At 38.9% G+C, this 26,623-nt stretch overlaps 12 protein-coding genes and 3 non-coding genes across 15 annotated transcripts; 7 read left to right on the top strand and 8 right to left on the bottom strand.

Annotated features, from left to right (window-relative positions):
* Nucleotides 1-293: 293 nt before the first annotated feature.
* Nucleotides 294-1,109, bottom strand: lsb1 (Wiskott-Aldrich syndrome-like protein binding protein Lsb1; the record flags this gene model as incomplete). The annotated part of the gene is made up of 1 exon (XM_056179314.1): nucleotides 294-1,109. The coding sequence occupies one exon, from the start codon at nucleotides 1,107-1,109 to the stop codon at nucleotides 294-296; it is 816 nt and encodes a 271-aa protein (XP_056035976.1).
* A 665-nt stretch (nucleotides 1,110-1,774) lies between these two features.
* dpm3 (dolichol-phosphate mannosyltransferase subunit 3) lies at nucleotides 1,775-2,127 on the top strand (the record flags this gene model as incomplete). The annotated part of the gene is made up of 2 exons (XM_056179313.1): nucleotides 1,775-1,990; nucleotides 2,071-2,127. 2 exons carry the CDS (start codon nucleotides 1,775-1,777, stop codon nucleotides 2,125-2,127), a joined length of 273 nt encoding a protein of 90 aa, XP_056036012.1.
* Nucleotides 2,128-2,658: 531 nt separating this feature from the next.
* tda1 (threonine ammonia-lyase Tda1) lies at nucleotides 2,659-4,452 on the bottom strand (the record flags this gene model as incomplete). The annotated part of the gene is made up of 1 exon (XM_056179312.1): nucleotides 2,659-4,452. The coding sequence occupies one exon, from the start codon at nucleotides 4,450-4,452 to the stop codon at nucleotides 2,659-2,661; it is 1,794 nt and encodes a 597-aa protein (XP_056036013.1).
* A 1,666-nt stretch (nucleotides 4,453-6,118) lies between these two features.
* thi2 (thiazole biosynthetic enzyme) lies at nucleotides 6,119-7,102 on the top strand (the record flags this gene model as incomplete). The annotated part of the gene is made up of 1 exon (XM_056179311.1): nucleotides 6,119-7,102. One exon carries the CDS (start codon nucleotides 6,119-6,121, stop codon nucleotides 7,100-7,102), a length of 984 nt encoding a protein of 327 aa, XP_056036018.1.
* Nucleotides 7,103-7,648: 546 nt separating this feature from the next.
* sec9 (SNAP-25-like proteinue) lies at nucleotides 7,649-8,797 on the bottom strand (the record flags this gene model as incomplete). Its single annotated transcript, XM_056179310.1, has 1 exon — nucleotides 7,649-8,797. The coding sequence occupies one exon, from the start codon at nucleotides 8,795-8,797 to the stop codon at nucleotides 7,649-7,651; it is 1,149 nt and encodes a 382-aa protein (XP_056036019.1).
* A 715-nt stretch (nucleotides 8,798-9,512) lies between these two features.
* Nucleotides 9,513-9,562, top strand: snoR68. The gene has a single exon (XR_008803663.1). It is a non-coding gene; the product is annotated as a small nucleolar RNA R68 (predicted) (small nucleolar RNA).
* Nucleotides 9,563-10,505: 943 nt separating this feature from the next.
* Nucleotides 10,506-13,205, top strand: cho2 (phosphatidylethanolamine N-methyltransferase Cho2; the record flags this gene model as incomplete). The annotated part of the gene is made up of 1 exon (XM_056179309.1): nucleotides 10,506-13,205. The coding sequence occupies one exon, from the start codon at nucleotides 10,506-10,508 to the stop codon at nucleotides 13,203-13,205; it is 2,700 nt and encodes an 899-aa protein (XP_056036020.1).
* Nucleotides 13,206-13,491: 286 nt separating this feature from the next.
* On the bottom strand, nucleotides 13,492-17,916 carry iml1 (GATOR1-SEACIT GTPase complex subunit Iml1; the record flags this gene model as incomplete). The annotated part of the gene is made up of 1 exon (XM_056179308.1): nucleotides 13,492-17,916. The coding sequence occupies one exon, from the start codon at nucleotides 17,914-17,916 to the stop codon at nucleotides 13,492-13,494; it is 4,425 nt and encodes a 1,474-aa protein (XP_056036021.1).
* A 499-nt stretch (nucleotides 17,917-18,415) lies between these two features.
* pph3 (serine/threonine protein phosphatase PP4 catalytic subunit Pph3) lies at nucleotides 18,416-19,654 on the bottom strand (the record flags this gene model as incomplete). The annotated part of the gene is made up of 3 exons (XM_056179307.1): nucleotides 18,416-18,937; nucleotides 19,010-19,464; nucleotides 19,585-19,654. The coding sequence occupies 3 exons, from the start codon at nucleotides 19,652-19,654 to the stop codon at nucleotides 18,416-18,418; spliced, it is 1,047 nt and encodes a 348-aa protein (XP_056036014.1).
* A 1,066-nt stretch (nucleotides 19,655-20,720) lies between these two features.
* Nucleotides 20,721-21,464, top strand: grx4 (CIA machinery monothiol glutaredoxin Grx4; the record flags this gene model as incomplete). The annotated part of the gene is made up of 1 exon (XM_056179306.1): nucleotides 20,721-21,464. The coding sequence occupies one exon, from the start codon at nucleotides 20,721-20,723 to the stop codon at nucleotides 21,462-21,464; it is 744 nt and encodes a 247-aa protein (XP_056036015.1).
* A 523-nt stretch (nucleotides 21,465-21,987) lies between these two features.
* U3B lies at nucleotides 21,988-22,250 on the bottom strand. The gene has a single exon (XR_008803662.1). It is a non-coding gene; the product is annotated as a small nucleolar RNA U3B (small nucleolar RNA).
* A 655-nt stretch (nucleotides 22,251-22,905) lies between these two features.
* SOMG_00511 (protein N-terminal glutamine amidohydrolase, alpha beta roll superfamily) lies at nucleotides 22,906-23,817 on the top strand (the record flags this gene model as incomplete). Its single annotated transcript, XM_056179305.1, has 4 exons — nucleotides 22,906-22,934; nucleotides 22,988-23,090; nucleotides 23,145-23,186; nucleotides 23,395-23,817. The coding sequence occupies 4 exons, from the start codon at nucleotides 22,906-22,908 to the stop codon at nucleotides 23,815-23,817; spliced, it is 597 nt and encodes a 198-aa protein (XP_056036016.1).
* Nucleotides 23,818-23,951: 134 nt separating this feature from the next.
* Nucleotides 23,952-24,323, bottom strand: SOMG_00510 (Siva family protein; the record flags this gene model as incomplete). Its single annotated transcript, XM_056179304.1, has 1 exon — nucleotides 23,952-24,323. One exon carries the CDS (start codon nucleotides 24,321-24,323, stop codon nucleotides 23,952-23,954), a length of 372 nt encoding a protein of 123 aa, XP_056036017.1.
* A 567-nt stretch (nucleotides 24,324-24,890) lies between these two features.
* Nucleotides 24,891-25,241, bottom strand: cox17 (mitochondrial copper chaperone for cytochrome c oxidase Cox17; the record flags this gene model as incomplete). Its single annotated transcript, XM_056179303.1, has 3 exons — nucleotides 24,891-24,921; nucleotides 24,996-25,099; nucleotides 25,179-25,241. 3 exons carry the CDS (start codon nucleotides 25,239-25,241, stop codon nucleotides 24,891-24,893), a joined length of 198 nt encoding a protein of 65 aa, XP_056035820.1.
* A 1,098-nt stretch (nucleotides 25,242-26,339) lies between these two features.
* Nucleotides 26,340-26,454, top strand: SOMG_10017. Its single transcript, XR_008803550.1, has one exon. It is a non-coding gene; the product is annotated as a 5S ribosomal RNA (ribosomal RNA).
* Nucleotides 26,455-26,623: the final 169 nt, after the last annotated feature.

Below are 26,623 nucleotides of genomic sequence, written 5' to 3'. Positions count from 1 at the left end.
ATGAAATGTAAATTTTATAAAGTAATACAACAACAACAACAAAAAAAAAAAAAAAAAAAAGACTAAAAAACATAGGAATGATAAACAGCAAATTTAAAAAATGTAAGCAAAAAGCTACACAGTACGAAAAGACAAGAAAAAAAGATTAAAATGCGTCCAACATACCACAGCTGGCTTGGCAAATAGCCAAGGAAATTCTTTCATAAAAGAAAACATGAAAAGGGAACCGTAAAGATACAGAAAAATAAAAGTAGGAGACGTAAACACAAATTGGAAACCAGACGATGAACGTTTTAAAAGATAGAGTTGACAAGGTCGGCACCAGCGGTAGCACCTGCACCGAAAACAAAGGCGCTTCCAACGTTGCTACCAAACTTCTTCAAGCCGTTGTTCTTTTTGGGAGATGGGTTTTGTGCCACAACGACGGGTTGTTGTTGACCACCATAACCCTGAGGATATCCCGGGGCGAACGAAGAGCTGCCAGGAGAAGGATACTGGGCAGGTGGCCTGGTTGAAGGATCTTGCAAAAAGGAAACATAGTTGGAAGGGAAAATGCCCTCTCTTCCATGGAGACTACCACGCCACCAGTCCTTGTTGATGTGTTCCTTCACATCAATCACATCGCCAGTGTTGAAGGGTAGATCACCGGCATCAGGGCCTGGGAAATTGTACAGGGCAACGACACGCTCAATTGTGCTGTTTTCCACAGCGTGAGGATAACTTGGAGGAGGAGGCAAGTGTGCCTCTGCACTAAGCTGTTCAGCAGATGCTTTATCAGGATTGCTAGGGCTGGGCTGAGGGCCGGAGACATTTGAGGGAGATTGATCCATAGGTGTTTTTTCTTCATTTTGGTTTACAGAAAGTGAAGCAACCTTGGATGTCACAAAACTAGTCTGGGGTTCCGAAGCAGAGTCAGAAGACGCTTGAACATCAGCTTTTCTAGCTTTCGTTGTTGGAGTGACAACTCCATTGCCTTCAGAGGGAAGTTTTTGTTGAAGCCAATGAAGAGCATCGTTGTCCAAAACGCCTTCGTCAATCAACAGCTGAAAGTCGTTATAGACGTTTCGGATAACATGCTTAATGTAGTTTTCTGGATTTCTTCCTATCATTGGAAACTGTACTATTGATTCTTTCCTAATAAGTTCAATTGAATCCTGTGCGATGCTAAAGTTGGTAGTGGCTATTGCTATATTTGGCAAGTCAAACCATCCGGTCCGAGTGAATTGCCGATTCTTCACGGAAGACGCTAGACAACAAAGTATGGCAATTATGCATTAAACTAAAAGAGAAAAAAACTCATAGAAAGAAAAAAAATAAGCAGATGAAAGGACGAACGCAAACGGTTTCAATGAACAAAAACAACATCTTTTCAAGTTCATTTACTGTCCTCCCAGCACAATGCTTTTGCAAAATAAACAGCATTGTTCAGCCATCAAATCTTCATTCACAAATACCGAAAATCTAATTCTTTGGAAGTCATCACATTCACTTTTCCACTATTGTTTATTTACGAAAGAGATTTAAGAAACCCTCATAAACTCTCAATAAGAAACGCTTTTCACATAGCTGGTAAGTGTAAATTGCATGCTTTGGTAAGTGTCCTTATCGTTTTAACAAATAACCGTAACCTGGTGCTATTTTTCGTAAAGCCGGATTTCATTCTAACATCGTACTCGTTATGTGTCAGTAAGTGGAGACAATGCATCTCTCGTCTACTCAGAGAACTGCAACATTTCTTCATCTTTGACTTACCGATATCTTTTATTTGTTCAAAATGCAGAGAATTCAAAAGATTATACTGTACTACGTTTTACTCACAATCTTGTACCGCGTAACGTACTTATTTGATTTGGAAGAACCATGGTCGAGTTTGCGTCCCTATACACCTTATTTATTTATTCTGGCATTTGGCTCTTATTTAGGTGTTACATTGTTGTATAACGTTGCTACGACTCACGATAAACCTCAAGCTTATGTGGACTTAGTCAATGTATGTTTTTTTGCTTTTATTGGATTGTTTCCTTTTTTTTGAGTTGTTTGTAGAATTTGTACTGACGTTGACGCAAATAGGATATTAAAGAAGCACAAGATGCTCTTAAAACCAAAGGTTTTGTTACTGAGGAATAAACACCCTTCTTTGATGGACTTATTGAGCGACCAACTACTAACCGCGTACACCGCTGCGCTGCTACTGGGGGTTTTAAGACATGAAGTGATGAAAGAATTTTCCTGCAATGGCATTCGAAATTGGTAATTAGTTTTGTCCATCCTCCTTCCACCTTACGATGCTAGTCAACATATTTGTACCCACCTAAAATGTAATGAAATTATTTTATTATTCTTCTATAAACCACCAAATCGATATACAGTTCTAGTTGCAGAGTAAATAACCCTTCTTCAACACTTGCATAAAATAAAAAGGGGATCCTTTTCCGGGAGAAACACGATCCCATTTCCCTATATATACCAAAAAGATGTACGATCCTTTCAACCTATCTCATAAACCTCGGCTTGAATTGAAAAGGAAATAACAAGATAAACGTTGACGACTGCGATAGAAAGCAAAAACTATCTTTCTTTTTTTCAACCATTGGAATTCTCAACTTCCATAAACTACTTTGCAGTCCTTTTTTTTCACAAGTTTTCGATTGAATGTAACTATTTTCTTAAATAACGCAAATATACAGGATTGTTGCTTTCATCAACCCAGGCATAGCCCATCGTCTCTAATATATCGTTCAACTTCTTCAATTGACCTTCCTTGACTTGCAAACCAGCAAGCACATTGGCAGTATCACCACCACAATTTCTGTAATGGAACAAGGAAATACTGCATACTTCCTTCAAACTCTTCAAGAATTTGCTAAGAGCTCCAGGACGTTCAGGAAATTCAAAGCGATACAAACGTTCATTTAAGACGTCGGATTTACCGCCGATGAGATAACGGGCATGTGTCTTAGCAAGCTCATTGTCGCTAATGTCTTCGGCAACCATGTTGTGCTCTGAAATTTTTTGAAGCACCTCAGGAAGTTCTTTCACGCGATCTTGGACGACAAACGATGTGTAAATATTGGCATACTCAGAGTTGTCGTAGCGGTAAGAGAACTCAGTAATGCTTCGAGGAGTAATGATACTGTGGAGTTTCTCAAAAGATCCAGGGCGTTCAGGGATAGTCACGCTCAAGAAAACTTCCTTATTCAAACCAAGGTCGGCACGTTCGGCGACAAAACGAAGACGATCAAAATCCATGTTGGCGCCAGACAAGACGCATACTTGAGAGGCGGAATCTGTATTTTGAGGCTTGTGCTTTGCCATATAACGCTTCATACCGGCAACAGACATAGCACCTGAAGGTTCGACGACGGAACGGGTATCCAAAAAGACATCTTTGATGGCAGCACAAATTTCATCTTTATCGACCAAAACAACATCATCAACATACTTGGAAGCAACCCGATAGGTTTCTTGACCCACAATCTTGACAGCGGTACCGTCGGCAAACAAACCTACATCCTTCAAGGTAACACGCTTTTTCTCTTCTACGGAGCGTGAAAACGCATCAGCATCAAAGGTTTCGACACCAATAATTTTGACATGAGGAGCAATTCGCTTTACATAAGCACTAATACCGGCAATAAGACCACCACCACCGATAGCACAGTAAATAGCATCTAATTTACGGAGGTCCAATTGGTGAAGAATCTCCAAACCAACAGTACCTTGTCCAGCAATAACGTAAGGATCATCATAAGGGTGGATGATACGAAGGTTGTGTTCCTCCGCGAGACGATTGCATTCTTGCTTTGCGATATCAAAATTGGCCCCATGTAACAAAACGTTAGCGCCGAGTCTTTTTACGTTTTTCCATTTGATGTCGGGAGTGTTTTGGGGCATCACAATAGTTGCCTTTACACCCAGTTGTTTAGCAGAATAAGCAACACCCTGGGCATGGTTACCGGCTGAACAGGCAATGACACCGCGTTCCAGCAATTTCGGGTCAAGAGATGCCATCTTGTTGTGAGCACCACGAACTTTGAAAGAGAAAACGGGGGTAAGATCTTCACGTTTCAAATAAACAGGGACTCCTGTACTTTCAGAAATGACGACACCTTTTGTTAAAGGCGTTTCTTCGATAACATCGTAAACGTGAGAAGTCAATGTAAGGCGTAAATAGTCTGGCATTCCATCGGGCAGAAGCATATCCTTAGGGATGTCAAAAGAGACATGGGAGCTTTCTTTTTCAGCAGTAGCTGGAGAAATATTATCCTCGATAATTCCTGGGATATGAAGATCACGGTAATTCTCGTCGACACTTTTAGCATTGTTTGAATTCCATCGTCTGCATTGTAAGCTCCAAAGTGACGATGCACGAGGAACTTGGATTTTTCTTAAAGATTGGGTATCGAAAGCTCTACGAGCCAAACGACCCGTTCGAAGCAGCGAACCGTACATATTTGCAACAGCTATTGATAAATCATGCAATTGCGAAACGCAATGAGAATGCAAACTCCTTCTTGGCTGATCTCTTAGGTTTGGCTGAAGACAACATTTCCATGTAGGGTGAAAACACCTTTCTAGCGTGACAAGGAGAATTTCACAAGGGTTCGTTAACGCTTTGAGATTTAGATGAAAAAGATCGAAATAGAAATGGAAATAAAGACGAAAAAACAAAACAGCAGCCAGCTGTTTTGGTCCAAACTCGTAACCAAATACCCGGCAATGAGTAAGGACTGTGTTGAACTGAAAATCGTAAATGAAGTGAACGATTCAATGCTTGCACGCGGGCGAAGGGGGACACAAATCTAGAAATTCAGAGTCCCATTCATCCATTTGTTGACTGACTGTTTTCTCTGTTTGTGTGGGCCTGCAATTTGGAAAACCCCGTTGAATGAATGTATTCCTTCAAAAGAATCTGGGCATTATTTACTTGGGCACCGCAACGCATACCGGTAAACCATATGAAAAAATTTTGAGGAATGTCAAAAGGAAAAGGCAATTTTGCGGAAATGCAAACATCTTCGAAGCGATATGTCAATCAATTGAGAAATGCTACAGTTCCGACCGAGCTGTTCCTACTCTTAGGGACGTCTCTCCTTGGTAAACAAAGTGGCATATGCATGCAACACCAACGGTTTACGAAGGACGGGAAATTGCGAAAACGAAGAAAAGGCAATTCGATGCCAAATTCAGTTGAGGTTTTTGCAAGCTTCGCGAGCTTAAAAAAAAAAAAACTCCTTTGACCATGTTTCCTCTCAAAATTTGAATCGCATGCATCAAAGAATGAAATATGTGCACAGCTTATCAAACCTCTTCGTTCTAGTTCATTTTGCTGATCTGTGATAAAATCTTTTGCATTCAAACATGCATCTACTTGTTTGTTTACGAACAAAGTATACCGCAACTCGGTTTCTATGATTTACGCATTGAAACGCAAGGCACTATCCGATGAGGTAGATTTCTTTTGTTCATGTGGGTGATTTGGCCGTAAAAGGAAAAGGAAAAGGAAAAGAAAAGAAAAAGAAAAGAAAAGAAAAGAAAAAGTATGGACACGAAAGAGTCTGTAATTTCAAACCGCAAGGTATACCAATCGCAATGGACACTATCTCCACACATGGCCTATGACAATCCGATATTTCCACTGAATTTCAAAGGAAAAACAATTGGAATTGGTAAATTTCTTTACTCTTTCTTTATGAATCCATAGTCTTTCAAATCTCAGCAAACCGCCAACAACTGTTTCGCTCATTCGTATCCGGATCGCAATGCTTTTCGAAATAGCAGACTGCCAAGGGAATCATTCCAACGTAAACAACAATTCATTACTGACGTTTTCAAACATTTTAAAGAGCGAACGATGACCACATTTAGAGCCTTTTCTTAGTATGTTTCCTGCTCAAGTATCATACAAGGTAAAATAAAAAGACTTTTGAAAGATTGCATCCGTAATCGGATATGTGTTTGAAAAGTTCGATACTTCGGATATCCGAAACCGCGTCCATGATCGCAAGTAGACTAAATGGTCAGGTCAAAGGGAGGCCGAATTCAGGTATAAATGATGGCTAGGATGTCTTAATTTTACTATCGAATTGACGATTCATTCTTATTGAACTTTCTCATAATGGCCCCTGCTACTGCTGTTGCTCAATTTCAAGATTTTTTTAAGGCTGACCAACTTGCCGCTGACAAGGATAATGTTCTTGTTAAGACTGAGCAAAATGCCTTAACAAAGTCTTTCCCCAATTACCATTTGGACAATGAGTTTAACTTCTCTCCTATCCGTGAAAGCACTGTCTCTCGTGCCATGACACGTCGCTACTTTGCTGACTTGGACAAATATGCCGAGTCTGACATTGTTATTGTCGGTGCAGGATCTGCCGGCCTCACCGCCGCTTACTATCTTGGTACTCGCCGTCCTGACCTGAAGATTGCAATCATCGAGGCCTCTGTTGCTCCTGGCGGTGGTGCCTGGCTGGGTGGTCAACTTTTTTCCGCCATGGTCGTCCGTAAACCTGCCGACGCCTTTTTGAGAGAAATTGGTGTTCCTTATGAGGATGAAGGCGAGTATGTGGTCATCAAGCATGCCGCTCTCTTCACTAGTACGGTCATGGCCCGCGCTCTTTCTCTTCCCAACATCAAGCTCTTCAACGCTACCGCTGTAGAAGATTTGATTGTTAAGGCTGATCAAGATGGCAACCAACGTATCGCTGGTGTTGTCACTAACTGGACCCTTGTCTCTTTAAACCACGGCCTTCAATCTTGTATGGATCCCAACACCATCAACGCCCATTTGATCCTTTCCGCAACTGGTCATGACGGTCCCTTCGGTGCGTTCTGCGTTAAGCGTGCTCATCAAGCTGGCCTTGTCCCCGATCTTGGCGACATGCGCCCTCTTGACATGAACCGTTCTGAAAACCTCATTGTAAAGGGCACTCGTGAAGTATATCCCGGCTTGGTTGTGTCCGGTATGGAGCTTTCTGAACTCGACGGTGCCAATCGTATGGGACCTACCTTTGGAGGTATGATGTTCAGCGGCATTAAGGCCGCTCAAGAAGCTCTCAAAGTCTTTGAAGAGCGCAAGGCTGCCAACGAAAAGTGTATTTAGATTTTACTTTTCTTTTTTGCTTCTTCTATTTAGGAAAATCTTGATGAAACCGTATAAAGAAACCCATCACGATAATATTTGCTATAAACATAATTTTTGAGAATCTCCAATTCAATAAATGCCTTTTATGTTGGTAATGATTTACGCCTTCGAAACAATTTACTTGCTAATTTCATAAAACAAACTTGTAAGAAAATTCCGCTCAAATCATTCTTTGGTTTTTAGCAGCTTTAGAAACAGAGTCATCCAGTATAGCAGCTTTTTTTGAACAAAACGCAACTTTAAATAGATTCTATGGAGCTATTTGTTTACGAAAACTCGAATACATGACCAATATAACACGTTTTAATAAAAACCTTTAGGTAGTATTTATTCAACTACAAGGTGTAGCGCGATTTTTTTTCATAAAATGTAGACTCCTATAAATGTATATTATAAAATCTTTAAAAGTAATGCTCCGTTCATAAAAGTATAACTGCAATAAAAAGGACTAGTTCCTATCGGATGTAATCAATAAGTTAATTTCGGAAAAGAGGAATTCATGCATTAATGGATGTTACGAAGACGTTCAACATTGAGATATACGTCGGTATCCAGACGATCACTTTTATCGTGAACTTTGCCGAGTCGAGTGTTTTGGGATTCAACTTCTTGTCCAGTAGCATATGCTAAACCCTTCAAACGGCCAACAACACCATCAAGCTGGTCTAAGTTTTTATCTATTTCTTTCTCGTTCATGTCATCTTCTGCATCGGGCTCAAACTGATAACGCGAGCGCTCGATAATGGAAACTCCTTTCTTATCATTAGGTTTAACTGATTCCTTCTGATTTTTCTTCATAGTCTCACCAATACGGCGCTGAGACTGAAATGCAAACTGTCTATTCAAAAGTTCATCTTGACGTTCAGCTTCACGCTTAGCAGTAAGCCGTGCCTCCTCGGCAGCTACACGCTTCCCTTTACCCCATGGTTTCCCAATGTGAATAGCAAACATGCTTCTATTTAAGGTTTTCAGTTCCCTAGCCTGCTCTTCTGCTCGCTTTGCATGAATCTTAGCAACGTCCAGCTCTTTTTCGGCGCTTGCAACTTTTTCTGTTTGTTGCCCCAAGTTTTGAAGTGTGGCCATCCCTGCTTGTTCAGCATTGTTTGCCATTTGCAAGGCATTCCTTGTGCTTGATAAACTGTCTTGCTTGACAAATTGAATTTTTTGCTTTATAGCCTCAACGTCCTCGTCTTCCTCTGCAGTCGCATTATATGATTCGGCCATGTCAGCTTCGTCCCCATCTTCATTCAAATAGTTTTCTGAATTTTCTTGTATGCGACGTGCACCTTGAAATAATTCTTGCTTTTTCAAGTCCAAAGTTGTTTGACTTGCTGGAGAACGTTGATAGCTTGGCCGTTCATAACCGGAAGGTGTGGAAGGAGCCGAAGAAGCTACAGCAGCTCCGGATCGCATTGGAGGCATGTCTTTTCGGGCATACGGATCATTGCGAATTGACTGCATATTATAACCACCCTTTGGCATACTAGTTTCATATCCACTGCCTGTACTGTACGCGTTAGGGTATGAATTACCTGAATAGCCATTAGAGGTATAAGAAGGGGCAGGAGTTCCAGTACTGGCGGCTGAGCTGCCTTCCTCTGGAGCCTTGTACATATCGGGATTGACACCCTTTTTCTTTTTGAAAAGACCCATGGTAAATCTTGCTCAATACTTTAAATGAATAGAAAGATGAGTCCGGGAACCCGAAAAAAGCACTTGCTGCTTTCTGCAAATATTTAAATATTGTTTTTTGAAAGGACAATGCTTAAACACACGTTTATTCAAGTTAAAAGTTCTGCTTGCTCGAACTGTTTCCCGTCAACTGCACGCTTTGTATATTGACGCGTGTCCTACGCCTTCTATTTAAAGAAACCAATATTGCATCCAATTGGCGCCTCTGAGCGAAAATTAATGGGACCGTTTCTCAAACCGCGAAGTTTCAGATGTGTGTTTTAGGCAAGATATCTACACATCTGCTGGTGGCATACGGACTTCATAGAATCCATTTAGTGAGATTTAGCACAAAAAAATGTAAACAAACTACACCGTTATTTTGCTTCAAAAATTTTAACTCTGTAAGTTCTCCTTTTTTAATAATAAATATATACCAAAGAATAAATTAAATGCAATTAATGAATCTCTCTAAATTTATCGTCTACGGAATTTGCATGCTAATGAAACTTTGATAAACTGGATCTTATCGTTACAAATAAATACACAGACCTAGAACGCAAAATCAATCATAAACCTTTAGCTTTTTTTGGTACCAACTCCTGTATGCAATCGATTTCTGTTTTTTCTATATAAACCCTTTCAAGACTTCTTACTTCTACCAAAGGCAAGTGATGAGTAACACTTTTTTTCATGGTTTGTCTGAAAAGCTCTGTTGACTAAAAATTATGCGTTATCTTTCTGATGCCTTTTATATTTTCCGTTTGTATTTTGTTACTAGTTAGTTTTAGCTTTTGATTGATACCATACAAGACGTGGTAATGTATACAAAGTGATATTATCTACCAAATGAATAATTTGTATGAAAAGACAAACTCAGTTTAAAGTAACTAGATGTTTCTTGATTGAATGTATTTTTTGATGTTCTGTATCATCTGAAGAAGTATGTAAAAAAAGGATTCATGTGAATTGCATATAAAGAGAAACTCAAAATCATGTTAACAAATCCCAAATTCCTGTTGCACGATACATCGTATTGCCATATGACAATAAAAACAAAAGAAGCGTCTTTATGAGATTAATTGTATACTGAAAAGGAACTCTTTCGGGTTTCTGTGAAAAGGTGGTGCAATTTGTTGTTCATTAAAGGCCTTAGCAACGCGTATCTGTGCAGGTTGATGCATTATATTCAAGGCGCGTTCATTTCTTTTTTCATTCAGTTCGACAAGCAGAAAATAAACAAAACCGACATCTCGTTCTAAAATTAGTGGGTTCATGTAACCTGAAAGCACTATCTTGTTGAGTCATCGCTATCGTTATACACATTTCTTTTGTTCAACGCGACAATTTTACCACCCATCTCCACGTCTTTCACCCGGAGGGACGAAGGAATCCAAGTACAGAGGACCTGATAATCTGTTTTGTTTTATTTAAAAAAGAAAATACTATCTTTAGGTACTTCTCTGTCTTTTAGGACAACTCTCGTTTTTATATATTTTACTTCGAGCGAAGAAGACTCTTTGTGCTTTCTCTTATTCGCTTTTATCTAAGCTAAATATCTGTTTGTTTCCTGGAAATACTGTAGAAATTATAGAAATTATTTGGGCTCATAGATATCGCATCAGTGCTCATCTTTGTTTGTTACAATCGAACATTTCGAGTAGCCTACATCGTATAGATTCCCATTTGCATGAACAATATGGTTAAGGAGAAAACATTGGACGACGGATCTCTCAGCTTTGATAACTCGTCTTTAGAGTTTGGTTCCTCTTTACCAGTTTCGTCTGCTTCTTCTCCAAAGAAACTCAGTGGAAATGATAAACCGTTTTTAGCCAGAGACGAAGAGGACGAAAACGTTGAAGAAAGTTCCAACCCTAATTTTGAGCGTTATGGCTTAACTCCATCAGGTGAAACTTTTCGACTCCCTGACGAGCAAGAAAATCGCCGCAGCATCCTTGAAACCATCGATCCTCGCGTTCCCAAAACGCCTTGGGACTGGGTCGTTATCGGCAGCATCCTTTCTCAAGTTATTCTGTACCTTTTTACGCGCGGAAACACGCGGCGAGTTTTGATGATGGCTTGCTTCTTTTTTTGGCGTATGAGTTACGATATCGGTATTGGATTCCTGCTTCATTCTCAATCCAATGATCGAAAGGTAGTAGAATGGGTTGTGAAGCTTGGCTTCTTTGACAAAGAAAAAAATCCAAAACTTTATGAAATGACTAAACACCAACTTGTCTCTAAAATGGATTCTTCATATAATTTTGAAAAATCTCCGATTGAGTTCAACAGCTGGCTAGTTTTTCGTCATTTTGTGGATCTTATCCTGATGTGCGATTTTTGCTCATATGTATTGATGGCCTTTGCTTGGACCTGCTGGCCTAATATGAATTTTCTCTTTCACATGTTACGTTTTTTCGGAGGCATTGCCTTAATTGTTTTTAATTACTGGGTAAAGCTCGATGCCCATCGTGTCGTTCGTGATTACGCATGGTATTGGGGTGACTTTTTCTTTCTTCTCCGTAGCTCCCTGGTTTTCAATGGTGTTTTTGAATTAGCCCCTCATCCTATGTACTCTATCGGTTATGCTGGATACTATGGCATGAGTTTGATTTCTGGAAGCTACGGCGTTTTACTAGCAAGTATGGTTGCTCATGCCGCCCAATTTATTTTCCTTCTTGTGGTCGAAAATCCCCATATAGAAAAGACTTATGGAAGCGAGTCTGCTCATTCCCGTATTACACCGCGAGATGAAGATGCTGAGTTTGAGATTCCTGCAGCTCGTGACCTTGTCGGGCTTGTCAATTTTAATTCAGCTAGGATATCAGATGTTGCATTAATCATCATTGCGGCGTATAGCATTCTGTCAAGTTTACTCTCATCTAATTCTTATTATAACCAATTCTTGGCTTTATTCCAGGCTTTTCTGTGGCGTTTCTTGCACAGCGCCTTCCATGGACTCATATTATTTTATCAGTCAAGAGATAAAGCTTGGTCTCGGCATTTCATTCGTAATGGTGAATCGGTTGTGCAAGCTTGGTCTCAGTGGAAGGGTTTTTACAACATCACCCTAAACATGTCTTATATTTCTTTTTGTATGGCAGCTTGGAAGTTGTATCATCTTCCTAACAACTGGACATACGGACTTGTAACTCTTCGTCATACCTTGGGATTTGGTTTAGTAGTTTTACACATTTATACTTCCATCTCTATTTACGAGGATTTAGGTCAGTATGGATGGTTTTATGGCGATTTTTTCCTGCCTAATCGCTCCCCCAAGCTTGTTTACCAAGGTATCTATCGATACGTTAATAACCCTGAGCGTTTTCTTGGATGCTCTGCCTATTGGGGTCTTGCTCTTATTAGCAACTCAGCTTGGATTTTCTTATTAGCTACCTTAGCCCAGCTGTCAAACTTGGCTATCATCCGTCTTGTTGAACAACCCCACATGCGCAAAGTATACGGCAATGCTTTAAGGAAGGAAGCAGGAATCTCGAAATTAATTAAGCAAGCTACTCAAGATCACGGCAGTAAGATTCCAAAATCCATCGAAACACATGTCAAAGCATTGGGTAATACTGTCGATAGGGTTCTCGATCAAACAGCTGAAGCCTTACAAGAATTCGTGAGTACTGCCCCTCCTAAAGTACAAGTGCTATTGAAAGGTACGGAATCGAGTCTCCGTAGAAGCGCCCAGCTTGCCATATTGAAATTATTTGCCCCACAATTTGACAGACATGGATCTACTTCCTATTCATTGAATTTGGGTATCGAAGGTTCCAAAGTTCCACTTGGATTTCCCATCCACGTGAAGTGGGTCGCTCCTTTAGATCATGAAAATAATGACTGGATTGGACTTTATCGTGTGTCAGATAACGTTAGTGATATCCACACTCAAGTGCCGAGTGAAGGACGCTGGTCTGCCATTGATAATAAAGGATATAACTCACACACTTCTAGCATAACACATGTTTCGGAAGCTAAGGATTCTGGCGAAGTTGTGTTCTCGAGAGAATTGTTATTTTGGGAACCTGGAACCTACGAATTCCGTTATCATCATAGTAATAAGCATCTGGTGATGGCCAAAAGCCAACCGTTCGAAATATATGCTACAGCTAGTGAATCTAAGGATATCTCTGAAGTTGAGAATACACTAAATAAGTTGCTAAAGCTTAGCGTTCCGGAAGACCATTCTAAGTCATTACAAGACTTACCTGATGGTAAAGCAAAGACCTTTTCAAAAGCCATTAAATATACGTTTGGCGTTGAACTCGGTTATCATGTAATTCAAGTTGATGGTTCAACCAAAGCTTTAGCAAGCAGACTTATCAGTGCTCTGAAGATCCTCCAGCCTCTCAATTATTCGGAAGAGAATAAAAAAGACGTCTAGATCTTTTGCTTTAATTGTAATTTATTCAACATATCTTACAGTCCATGATTTTGAAGTTATAAAGCCTATTTTTTAATTTTTTTTTTGGCTTGACTAAGTCGACGGCTTACTATAACTTATGATACTTAATGAAATTATAGAACTTACGCTGCGAAGTTAAATAATTTTGATGATTTTTCATTACCTATCCGTTATCCCATTTTGAATTAGCATGGTGAATGAACGTCCAATTAGTAAACTCTTTACATTCGGCTGTAAAAATACATGAAAACAAAACAAACCAAAGCTAGTGCAATACATTAGGGTCATTTTCGTCCCCAGATAGTATGCTCGATACAGAAGCGATGCTTCGACGGTCTTCCTTAGAATTCGCAACAGTATAATAAAAGCGGTTCAGCTCTTCACAATTGTTGCAAAAATTCTTGAAGGAGTGCTTGAGTTCCTCAGCTGTTTTTTTCAAAGACACATTTTGACCTTTATTGCTTTTGTTAAAGTTTGTTTTACCCGCCTTGGAATTATGTAGTAAGTTAGGTAGCCACAAGAACTGCAGATTGTCGTCAATTTGTACTAACACACTTCCTGTCTTGTGGATGTATTGTACGTACCGAAAGCTTGGTTTTCCCCATGAATATACTGCTGTTACCATCTGTGGAAAAACATTGCTTTCCTCACTATCAAGAATGAAATCGAAGTATTTTAGAATCTGAATGCACCACCACTTCTTTGGGTAATTATGATTGGCAGGATAAGATACATATTCTGGAAGCGGTGGTGGTTCAACTCCAAGTTTGATCACCGACACCTGATTGAAAGGATTTAGTTCTGCAACTGCTGAAACTTCATGAATAGGTGCTTCGACCAAAGCCAAACCATAACGTTCAAGGATTCTGGACCACGATTGAAGCATGTTTTCTATGACGCTTGCAGTAGCTAAAAGCCATTCAATTCGAAGATGAAAGCAAGTATTTGGGTTATGAAGTAGATCATAATGTAAAGTTACCATCTCCGAACGGCCGTGTCTCCGTTCAGGGTCCGCATCAAATAAAATTTGCCTTGAAAGTTCAATTCTCAAAGGTCCTTCTTTAAAAGAATTCTGATTATTTGAATCTTTAGAATGATTTTCTTTCTTTCGATTAAACCAACTCCTGTAAGGACGGGTAGACATTGGCTTTGTATTAAACTCAGAAGATAATCTATAAACGTAGTGTCCGTCAAGTAATGGGTGCTTTTTCCTAATATGCTCAATTAAACCATTTTCTAGTAATTTGTTGCCAAAACTCAAAGCTTCTTCTCTGGTATTTATTTCAATAAACGTATTTACTATCCATGAGACAAATTCACTCCCCAGAAAGCAGTTCTCGTAAACACGGTAGTGCCAAGTTATATCATCTATCTTCAAACCATTCAACCCTTGCATTTCCTTAGCTAACGTGTAGTTGTCTATTCCAGTAGTCAAGTGTTTATTCGGCATCAATAGTGATTTTCCATTACGGTTGGAGTCATTGGTAATAGCTTCCAATTCAGAATTTATGTAATCTCTTAAAGATAGGGTGGTAAACTTGATTCCGAGAGAATTTGCAGAAGTGACCTGCGGTGTCTTCTTCGAATTTTCATTCATAGGATCAAATTCTCCTCGACGTAAAATTTCACATAACTTATACACGCCTTCGACTCTCAATTCTTCTTCCGTATAACTATCTTGTTCCAATGTTTGAAATTTTTGTATAACATTTGGAGAAAAGTTGCCCGTAGGAATTAATACGAATCTTGCTCTCCAATACTTAACTGAATCGGGTAAGTAAGTTTCAAAACCACTAATTAGTTGATCGACATAATTCCAATTGTAGTTTGCAGTATCATTAGCATTAAAGGTTATACTAGATGGAACGTAATCATGCGTGTTCTTGGACCAAATATAATAGTCATACTTCATCTTGCCGTGCCCTGAAACCTTTTTTACATATCGCTTAACTTCAATATTATACCCAACAGAATCACAAGAAAGACAATGAAATTGACTGTCTCCTAAGGCAAGGTAAACAGTGTTACTCCCGACTTCGTTAGCCGTTGACATAAATGTATTAAAGTTATGTGTATTTTCTTTAATGACCGAGCTCGAAGGCTCATTCAAATAAATAGATGTTACAGGATTCACGACAATTTGATATCCTCGAGATAATCGTTGACAAATCATTTCAGTCAGAAGATCCTGCTGGTTCATATCAGTGATTTCAGGATCAATTCCAACTGTATAGGTGTATTCTTCAAAATTATCGTTAAGTTCCTCCAGCGAAGGGAAATAACTAAAAGTGAGTGGAAGAGCCCCCGGCGTACACATTGAAAGCCAATTGAATCTTCGAACGTCTTGCTGATTCATGTATAAATGTTCCCACCTAAGGGACACAGGATCGTTATCCGCCGTGGTTTGCTTTAGCTTAAACGGATTGTCTATAATCTTCCAAGGGGTGTGGGAAGTGTTTTCGGACGTTAAACCTTTTGTCGGTGATAAATTAGCTGGTTCTAGGTTATTAGGCCTGAGATGGCTAGACGGCCTAGTTATGGATGAGGCCATACTTTGATTAATTCTAGCTGTAGACTCCGCCGAAGGGAGCTCAACAGGAAATGGTTTCGATATAACTTCTTTAGTTCCCAAGGGGTTTATTGACGTAGTTGCAGCTGCTGGTTGCACAAGAAAACCTTTCAGGTTTAAGGAGCTTGATCTAGTCGAAGGCGTTTTCATCTTTGATGAGGCACGAGATGAAGGTATATTGACATTTTTCTTTGATGATTCCCTCAGCTTCTCGCTTAAACTTGACATGGTGTTTGGTCGCAATGCGTCTTTTTGACGACTTTTGAAATCGATGTCTTTTTCATTTGGATTTCGAAGATGATCCCGGCTTGTAATAGAAGACAAGTTGGGAAATCTAGTGTCTTGAATGGACTCTTTTCCGGGACTAAGGGTAGCACTACGATATAGAGGTTGACGATTTGTTTCTGATGGTTTAAGGAGATGATTGCTAACAAACTGTTTAGCATCATACTCCTCTTGAGCTTCTTCTTCAAATACATTACCACCCGCTAGGGAAGGATCCGACTGAAGTAGCGGAATCGAAATTTTGGCGCTCTCGGCCTCTAGTACACCCATCATTTGTAATTCATGCATTTTAGCAGTGGGTTCAAACTGATACTCGCGCATTAGATTCTCCCAAGGTGAACGCAATGAACGCATTTCGGTAGTACTATAGAAGCTGATATTACAGCCTATAGGAAATGTATACAGCCAATCACTACTCGTTCGAATATTCTTAAGGAAGGATCCAACCGAATAATTTGAAACGGAAGAAGTAAACGATTCTGGAATGTCACCAGTAGATCCTGGTAATGATTCGGAAAATTTTGGTACTAGAAGCTGATATTTTTTCGTACTCTTGCTAGGGTTTTTATAACGAAGCACAGGCGTCAGGTACAGAGGAACTTTGCCTAGAGAGACAATATCCATGCCGACGACTGTATTTAAAAGACTCTTAGACGTCAAGTGCAACATCTTCTCGTCAACTTCAAATAAGCCGCTTCCAGGTGTTACTATAATAATACTAGTACCAGTTCTCGATAAATCTCGATCGATGTAGTCAGACTGAAATTGATAAACCGCCATGTTTATGACTTCTAGGAAGTTGCCTTCTTGAGAAGCGGTCATTCTGCCACAGACATAATCAACCTCATTACCAAACTCGTTTATAGTTTTCTGAACTAAAACATTTTCCTTGAACTTTGCCAGTTCGACTTTAAGATTAGCAAGAGTGGGCTGCCAATCTCGACTAGAAACGTTGTCTACAACAACTTTGAAAAAATCTTTGTATGGGCCACCTTCTTCAGAATCATCCGCAGAACTCTGAGTCTGCTGTTTCATTCTTTGGTTTAGACCAGTATTGTCTGGGCGCCAGACACACATTGAACCATGATTTCCGTATTCAACACGAGTAAATAAAATTATAGATATTAGATGATGAGCACCCAAATCTCTCCATAAAGAAAACAAATCAGGCAGGAATCCATCTATGGCTTTATTATAATTCAATTCACCATCTTCCTCGAAATGCCACATCTCTTCACTCATTTGGATAAAGATAAGAAACTTAGCACTTTCAGAACGAAATATGGGTCTCGTGCTTTCTGTAAAGTAAGCAGATTTGCATTTTTTTCCATTTTTCCAAATAAAGCCTATTTCGCCCTGGACATTCCCTAAAAAATAAACCCGTTGCTTTTGGTAAACACAAGTATCACAAAGAGTTCTCGATAGACGCCACATATCACTTCTGGAGATGAATTGATCGCGAAAAAATATCACGACATGATCTGCTTCAATCATTGTTTTGTCGGGGCATGGCTTTACAGATACAGGCTCGCGACTATGGCTCCCTAACAGTGTACTGAGTTCGTGCTTAACAGAAAGTTGCAAGTTTGGGTGTTTCTTTTTTAATTCTCCTGATAAGGGGAAAGGTTTAAGGTAGATGGGTTCCTGTGTACGTCTAATTCTGCTTCTCGAAAGCGGGCTCAAGTCATCATGTTCGCTGCCATATTCGTCTGAATGAGCAACGTTTACTTCGAAAACATCTCCCAACTTAGCACCTGGTACCAAATCGTAATTTATTATAGCACTATGAGAAGCCAATGTGGAGTCATGGGTCCATAAGTTCAAAGTGCATGACATTTTAGAGAATGTTCGTCAATTTACGCGTCATGAAGATTAATATACATCCCATTAAATAAAGTATGTTAATAAATAATGATGTTTCAAAAATCCAAAAAAATCTAGGAAACTAAGACCAATGACCTGTTTGGGGAACGTAAAGATGTTTTCCCAAGGTCGATGGCAGATGTATGGGTTATGGTTACGAGTATACGGAAGGTGCAAACATTGCATAGAACAGTGCTTGAACGATGCTACTAGTGAAAGTAGATAATTATAAATAAATAACAGAAGGGAGAAAAAGGTAGGTACGTCTTGAGGAATGGTAATTTGGCAAGATGTAGGCAGAAAACCAAGAGTATAAGATAAAGAAAGTTTGAAAACATTACTGTAAATCATGAAAAAGAAAATGCTTTGGAAGTAAAGAAAGATATTAGAGCACTAAGTTCATACTATTTTGAAAAACGACACAACATTGATCATAACCACAAACATAAATAAATATTCCGGGTATAGTTTATCATAAGAAATAATCGGCGATGGGTTGCTTGGTAGGAATCCCGCTTCGTTCCTGTGAAGCTGCTCCGAAAATCTTATATGTTTGATTCTGATTTTCACCAAGCTGCAAGATCGAAGCAACATTTCCACAACGATAGCAATAGTTAGGGGCACTCCAGACAGTCACTACACTACCCATGTCTTTTTGTGCTATTGCAATGGTATCACCGGGCGCGGGGGTATCATCATACGGCGATTGTGGATCTGAATCGGAACTGAAGTCCTGTTCATTAAATTTTCTTGTATTTTCTTTATCCTTTTCGGAAAAGTGAATTTTATAGCCTTCCATGACCAACTGGTGGGCACGGGCAACAAATGACAAATTATTGCCATGGTTGAAAGCCTCTGCCACATCAGAACCAAATAGAAATCCAGCTCCTCGAGGCGACAAACCCCATCCACTGATGTCTTCTGGATCTGACCAGAGTAAATCGCACATGGCGCCTTCATGGGGGACCTCTTGCTTTCGATCAATGAGTCGAATCTAGGACAAACATGTTAGTACAACGAATCATAAAAGAAGAGAAAGGGGAGAAAAGAAAGAATAATGTCTTACCTGATCCAAGCTTGTAATACTCGGAGAAAGTCCACCATGCACACACAAAACTTTGTCATCAATAACAGCACCTAAAGAAAGATAATCAAACACTTCGCAGCAATAACGCCAAACATTTGCAGAGCTATATTTGCGAACACATTCATCATAAAAACCGTATACTTGAGTGATTTGGCGGGATTCGTGATTTCCGCGAATTAATGTGATTGAATCTGGATACTTGCACTTAAGTGTTAATAGCAAAAGGAAGGTTTCCACGGAGTAGAAACCTCTGTCGACAAAATCGCCCAAAAATACGTATTTTGTTTCTGGACAAGAGCCACCAATGCGGAAAAGCTCAAGCATATCGTGAAGCTGACCATGAATATCACCGCAAATAGTAACCGGAGAAGAGATATGCTGTAAATTTGATTCCTCTATCAATATATCACGAACACGCTTGCAAAGCTCGACCACTAGTCAGTCGTATTAGTAAAACAAAGCGACAAAACATGTATAACCATCCACGTTGAAAAAGTCACTGCAGAAGACTTTTTTAACGGAGATCCACGAGAAAAGGTTGATAAAACACGTACCATTGGCTTCAGGAATTACCCTTCCATTTTCAAGCTCTTGTAATTGCCAATCCAAGTCAGTATTAGACATTATTATGAAGAAAACGAGAGGGGAATATATAAAAAAAAAAAGAAAAAAGAAACGAATGGAAAAAAAGAAAGAAATTAAAATAAACCTTCAAATATTACGGATTAGGTATGAAAAGCTTACTTCAATAACAAAGAACCAAGAACCGTACTTTCAGCAAGAATTTGTTCTTTCAATGCAGCAGCCAACGGGGAGCAAATTAAAGGTATCCAGCTAAAAACACTATTAAAGATTGATCAGAAATCCAACGAAAACACTCAAATTGGGCTGCTTTTGAAAATTCCTATTTTTGTTGAAGTTCACTAGAGGAGTCATAAAGTATGGGGAAAACAGGGACTTACAAAGAAGCGATCAGATAAATTTTAACCTTCACTTGGGGTTCTAAAATAGCAGATAAAAAGTTACAGAAGAAAGTAAACAAATAATATTTTGTTTGTTTACATTGATATTTTCATAAAAAATTAGACTTGTGGTTTTCAGGACATACTAAAGAGCTTTACACTTTTAAATTTATTTATTTCCTTTTTGTATCAGTTGATTTACTTTGGTTTTGTTTTGTTATGGAATAAAATATATATATATAATCAAGTATTGTCAAAATGTGATTTATTAATAGGAAATTTAAGAAAGACAACTCTGGTTCTCAAAAAGATCCGTTCAATCAAGAAACAAAAAATACATGCTTAGTTTTGATTTCAATCGTCTTAGTGGTTTTCTGTTTCTTTTCTCATGGTCAAGATGTCAGTTTTATGAGATAAAAACCACCCGCACACGAAAGAATTGCTTGGACGAAGTTTTTTTTCTTTTGCATTCCAAGTTAGAGGAGCTGAATAATTGGTGCCTGAGTTTCGCATAGAGTCTAAATTTTTCTGTTGCCTCTTTCTTCGCAATTCACCCTTTGGCGCACATCCAAGACTCCCACCAAACGAGAACGATATAGCCAACAACTACCAACAACAAAGGAATTGGAATTGGAACGAAATCCAATATAAAAGTTTAACTAGGATATTTGAAAGATAAAATCTGAAATTCGTCTCAGAATTAATTAGAAAAAAGGAATTATTGAAAAATGAGTGTTGAAATTTCATCGATTGATCACTTTCAAGAAATCTTACAAAAAGACAATGAACAAGCCCTTATACTTAATTTCTATGCTCCTTGGGCTGCTCCCTGCCAACAAATGAACCAGGTTTTCGATCAATTTGCCAAAGATACCCAGGAGGCTACATTCTTGAAAATTGAAGCTGAAAAGTTCTCTGACATCGCCGAATCTTTTGATATTACGGCGGTTCCATTATTTGTTTTAATTCACGGTCAAAAGGTCCTTGCTCGTATTTCGGGTGCCAATCCCCAGAAACTCAAATCCGCCATCGACGAGTATATTCGTCCTATCATCCAACAGTCTTCTGCTACACCCTCTTCCAACGGCCCAGACGTCAACGTTGGCTCTGTCCAAACAAACGCCGTCTCTTCTGGTGCTAGTGGCGCAAAGGCCGCTAACGGTTTGGATGTCGAAACGGATAACCGTTTACGCACCCTTACAAGCGCCCACGACATAATGCTCTTCATGAAAGGAACTCCTTCCGAACCTGCTTGCGGATTTAGCCGTAAATTGGTTGGTATGCTCCGTGAAAGAAATGTCCAGTATGGTTTCTTCAACATTTTGGCCGACGATGCCGTTCGTCAAAGCTTAAAGGCTTTTTCTGACTGGCCTACCTTTCCTCAACTCTACATCAAAGGTGAATTTGTTGGTGGTTTGGACGTTGTAGCCGAAATGATGGAAACTGGTGAATTTCAAGAAATGCTCGCTTAATTGAACTCTGTGTTTTTCTTCCTATTACTTTTATTCCTTTTATTCTTTTTGGCTTTTAATTTTTAATGTGTCTATAGATTTTTCTTTATAAACAGGATAGCTTAGATAGTGTGGAATACTAGAAACATCCTCCTATCCTTAAAATCATCCTTTTCATCGTATATCCAAGAGAATTAGATTCACCGTTTCCTTTTCCTTATCGATCACCACTCTAAACTCTTAAAACGCTTACTACGGAAACCAGATATTGCTCTAATTCTTTGCTTTCAAAGCCTGACTACTTGTTCAACCATTTCTGACTTTAGACACAAATTCTCAATTCCTATAATCTATTATTGCTGATAAGTTTTACACAGCTGAACTCAATTCTAATTCTATAAGTAACGGAGGAAAATCTATACTCCTATTGAGTTCAGCTTCCATTCGACTACCAAATAACTTAAAATACCAAAATAATAAAAACAAACTTTTCAAATCCACTATATTCATTACAGTTTTACCACAACAATTATAGAGAATTCAGAACACGTCAGAAAACGCCAACTACCCTACATGTTACGACCAAAAAGGAAACATAACATGCAAGAGATCATCGCCTTGAACAGATGCTAAAACCGCCTGATCCAAAAAGGATCCAGCAACCAACCATCCATTCAGTAAGAAAGTATTATCTCACTCTTCGGGCAATGGCGCTACTAATCATCATCCGTGTTGAGTTCTGTGGCTAGGTTAGGAAACCCAAGCCGGACGTATACTATAGAAATGATCCATTGGAGTATCGTCGATGGTTATTAATGAAGCAAAAGCTCTCATATTTATACTATTCGGATTCCCAAAAAACAGTCACAACCTAACAAAAAACAGACACAAAAGCAGTCCTCGTTGGCGAATCACAGACCGAGGAAGACTGTAGAAGTTTTTGCTGCTAGTACGCTACTCATCGCTAGTAAACAAGTATGTGACAAAGAAGATTGAAGAAGCTTTTGAGGAAATTATGACTAAGCTCGATGTTTGTTGGATGTCAAGGTGTCCGTTGTTCAATTTTGTGTTTGTATCATGGTTGCTGTATTACACCGCGAAGAGACATTGAGGAAATGTCTTTTCCTGGCTTACTGGGAAATCACAAAAACACTGCTAGAAAGTTACTTGGTCTTTTACTTTTTTAATACCCTTTTATATCTAAAGATTAAATTAAATTAAATAAGAAATAGAAATCTTGCAAACACATAGAATCGAATGAAAGCGCCTTGAAAAATCTCTCAATCCCTTCCACACATAAAACCACAAAATATAATATAAAACTGAATATAGTCTACCGCACGCGTACGCAATATTTCTGCTTAATTTACCGGTTCTCTTAACATCTTCACACTATTAGTTATAACTTTTATAAGCGGCAGTTTCTAATTCGTTTGGACTAGAACTCCGTAATATCACAAATATGTTATCCAAAATTGAATATACATCAAGGTAAATAGAGAAAAAATAAAAAAAACCAAAAACCTAACCCATTCTATGTCTAGTTATTGTGAAGAAAATATCTATCAGTTGGCAGAGCATGTTGTAAAAGAGAAGCCGCCTCGGCTTCAAGCATATGTAGTATTCTTGTCAACACCAACAAAAACGGTAAGCGATCTCTTCATTCGTGGAAAAAACTGTCTAATTGAGATGAAAAATTAGATGCCAATTTGGGAACAGTCAAAGTCACCATTCGTTATTTGGGTAAGGTCATAAATTGTCGAAAACAAATAAATCACAATCATTAAGTCATGGAACAAGAAGCTATAAAGCCTTAACATATAAGTAAAGAAAATTGTCATGTATCTTGCTAAAGAGAAAAGAACGAAGAAAGCAAGAGTCTATTTTTTTTTTTTAAATTATACATCTTCATTATGCAGCAAGATGAAACAAACGTACTGACCAAATTCAGGATTATCATGTAGTGCTTTTGACAAGAAGTCTCCAATGTCCCGAGGAAGGATGGTTTCTATGGGATCCCGATACTAGATTACCAATTCCCTGTCCTTTGGAACAGTATCTTGAACAAGCGCTCTGTCGAGACTTGGAGCATCCTCCTGAGCAACCGCTTATTTATGGAAATCTCTATTGTGAGATGAACAGAAAATATAGAGTTATTGAAGCGAACACATTTGTCCAACATTTTAGCTCTGATCGCTCACATATGAAAACCAACACAGGTGAATGGCTTTCCCCTCCGCCGTCGTATCCTTGTATAGGAAACCAAATGAATCTCTCACAATATACGAATGTAAACGAAAACCAAAACGATGCTGTATTCGGCACTGTCTATAGCGAAGGCGAGTTTCGACAAACGTTTCAAGCATCGGCTTAGGAAACGATAGGGACACAACTCAAACAATATGTTTCACTATCAAACGTTCTACGAATCACACAGTTAATAATCCATAGACATACACCAAAAGATTGAGCCTATGCTGTTGAAGTTTTTCTTCGAAAAAAAGAGCTTCAACGCGTTAAGCGAGTCAATTGTTCAAATCCATACCTTTCTTCTTTTGAACAACGAGAACAAACAGTATTTTCGCAATTCAAACACTCACGAAGACATATACAACACGTAGACTTTTTACACAATTCGCAGGAAGCAACGCGCATTCTTGAAGTAGTCTTCTTGTAACAAACGTGACAAAGCTTGACCATTCGGGAGTCTCCATGGGCAGCATCTTTGATTGCAGCGGTTGTGGAAGCTACGCTCCAAGGATTGTAAACAAGTCCGGAATTGGCTATGGGCGACGCGTTTTCCCTATAAAACATGGGCTTCGTCCGTTTGCCCCTGTTTGGTCTATAAAAGCTCCCGGCATTGCTCCGTTTCAATACCATAATTTACAACACAAGGTTGAAAAACGAAGTGGGATGTTAAAAAAAAAAAGATTCTTTGTTCGTTCAACATGCCTCCTAATCGCCTTTATTCCAGCAATGTGCAGGTAACGATAGGTATGTTACTTGATCTACAATTTACAGAAAATAAAGGTGTACGGAAAAGGGAGGAATTTTTGAGGAAAGGAGCAAAGCGAAAGGATGAAGAAGGATACAGGTAAATTGAGTAGAAGCATGAAACTTTGATATAAACATATTTTACAACATAATTTTATTGTTTTCTTGACGGATGGGTTTCAAGTACAAAAAAACACTTCCATCCCAAAATAAGGTGGAATGAAAACGATGAGAGAGAGAGAGAGAGAGAGAGAGAGAGGAGAGAAAAAAATAAACATCTAACAAAGAAATGGAGTAGGAAAGACACGCATGAACAAACTGGACGACCAAGACAATCGTCCCTTTGAGCATGAATTGACCCAAGAAATCAAGCTCTTCTTTTTAAAAATGACATTTCCTTGGAAGAGTATATCTCAAAAACGGAAAGGAACAGCTTCTCTGTCAATGTATACTTTATACCTTGTAGCCATATTGGGCCATGCATCTGTAAATTTATGTCAATATCATATCACTAGTGGCATTGAACATGGTTGAGTGTTTTTGTTCATTATTACATACTGTCGATGGGCTTCAATTAGTTTGGCACAGTCAATGGGGCCATTTTCCGAATTCAGCATACACTGATCACGGACTTGTTTGGTTTCCGGGCAAGCACAGCAAGGCTAGATATAAAACAATTAGCAGGTTGCATTCTTAGATATGAAGGAAATAAAAAAAAAAACAGACGCTAAGTCTTCTTACCTTTGGCTTTTCCTCAGAAGAAGCAGAAGGAGGATTCGAAGCAACGTTTTCAGCAGCAGGCATGGTGAATATACTTGTTCAAGTGTAAAGAAAATGTAGAGATGAAGAATCCAACAAAGAATGGAATAGGAAAGAAAGCTAGAATTGGTAAAGTGAGAAGATGGGTTGGACTAGAAGGATCAAAAGACTAACGGTCGGATTTCCAAGTGTTGTAATGTAAACTCGGTAAACAAGGGTTACGGATGGCAAATCAAACCCTTTATTGGTAGTTCGTTTTAGTGGAGGCAAAAACAGAGCAGCATAAATTTCCTCGCAATCGACGGTTCTCAATCGGTAAATGACAGATCTTTGTGCGCTCGTTTGAGCCTTCCTTTAGAACGGCCGCAGTTTCTTTGCTTTTTAAACTCTGCCGTTTTTTTTTTCACAAGTAGGTAACATTGTTCCCTTGAAAATTGGAAGGTTTTACATAATAGAATACGGCTGTAGGACAAGTTGCAGTATCCATTATACTGAATTAGTTGGTGCTCACTATAATGAGACTTTTCCTTAACTTAACAAAAGAAATAGAAAATCTATATATTATATTAATTGGTTAATATCTGTTCTACTATATAAGGCTGAGAGATTCTTCTTCTAACTCTCAACGAGTCCCATACTATATCGCTTGCAAGTGCTGCAATATCATCTGTAGGCAATTATATGGGACTCAAGATTAAATCAATGCTCATTTCGCTAGCAGTCTACCGATATCCGTGGAGACAGTCTTGATAGTAGTGTGCATACATAATTCCCAATTACTTTATCTATTTAATTTTGCATAACATTAGTTGAGTTAGAAGGTGAAGTAGATAGTTTATTTATTTTTTGTAATGAATGAATACGAAAGTGTGTTTTGCCCAAATAAATGTGGAAGGATCGTATAGTTATGGTGTTTTTACAGTGATCCTGGAGTTACCTTGCGTGAGACAAGTGCATCCAGAGCAACATGTGAAACAGTAGATGGAAATATATGAGACTATTGGAATGCTTTACACCATTTTTTAATGCAAAAAAGTGTACCGTTCTGGCTTTTTGATATTTGGTAGGCAATAGAATGTAACTGAATTACCTTGTCAGCACAGGAAACAATATATTTCCTCATAATAGCTGCCTTAACTGTCTACGGCCACACCTAGGCGAAAACACCAGTTCCCGTCCGATCACTGCAGTTAAGCGTCTGAGGGTCTCGTTAGTACTATGGTTGGAGACAACATGGGAATCCGGGATGCTGTAGGCTTTTCACTTTTTGCTTCTTTTTTCTGTTGCTCTTTTAATTGAAGCACATGGCTTTAATCGTGATCGACATAGACGTTTGACTTATAGCTACTAGTGATTGCAGGAAGCAATGGTCATCCACGATTCAATACTTAATTAAATTGCTTATTAGTTAGAATTGAAAAGATGTT

The sequence above is a fragment of the Schizosaccharomyces osmophilus genome, chromosome 1 (assembly GCF_027921745.1).
Source record: "Schizosaccharomyces osmophilus chromosome 1, complete sequence".
Taxonomy (NCBI): Eukaryota; Fungi; Ascomycota; class Schizosaccharomycetes; order Schizosaccharomycetales; family Schizosaccharomycetaceae; genus Schizosaccharomyces; species Schizosaccharomyces osmophilus.
The sequence above is the reverse complement of the archived record's forward strand: the minus strand, read 5'-3'. Positions and strand labels throughout refer to the sequence as shown.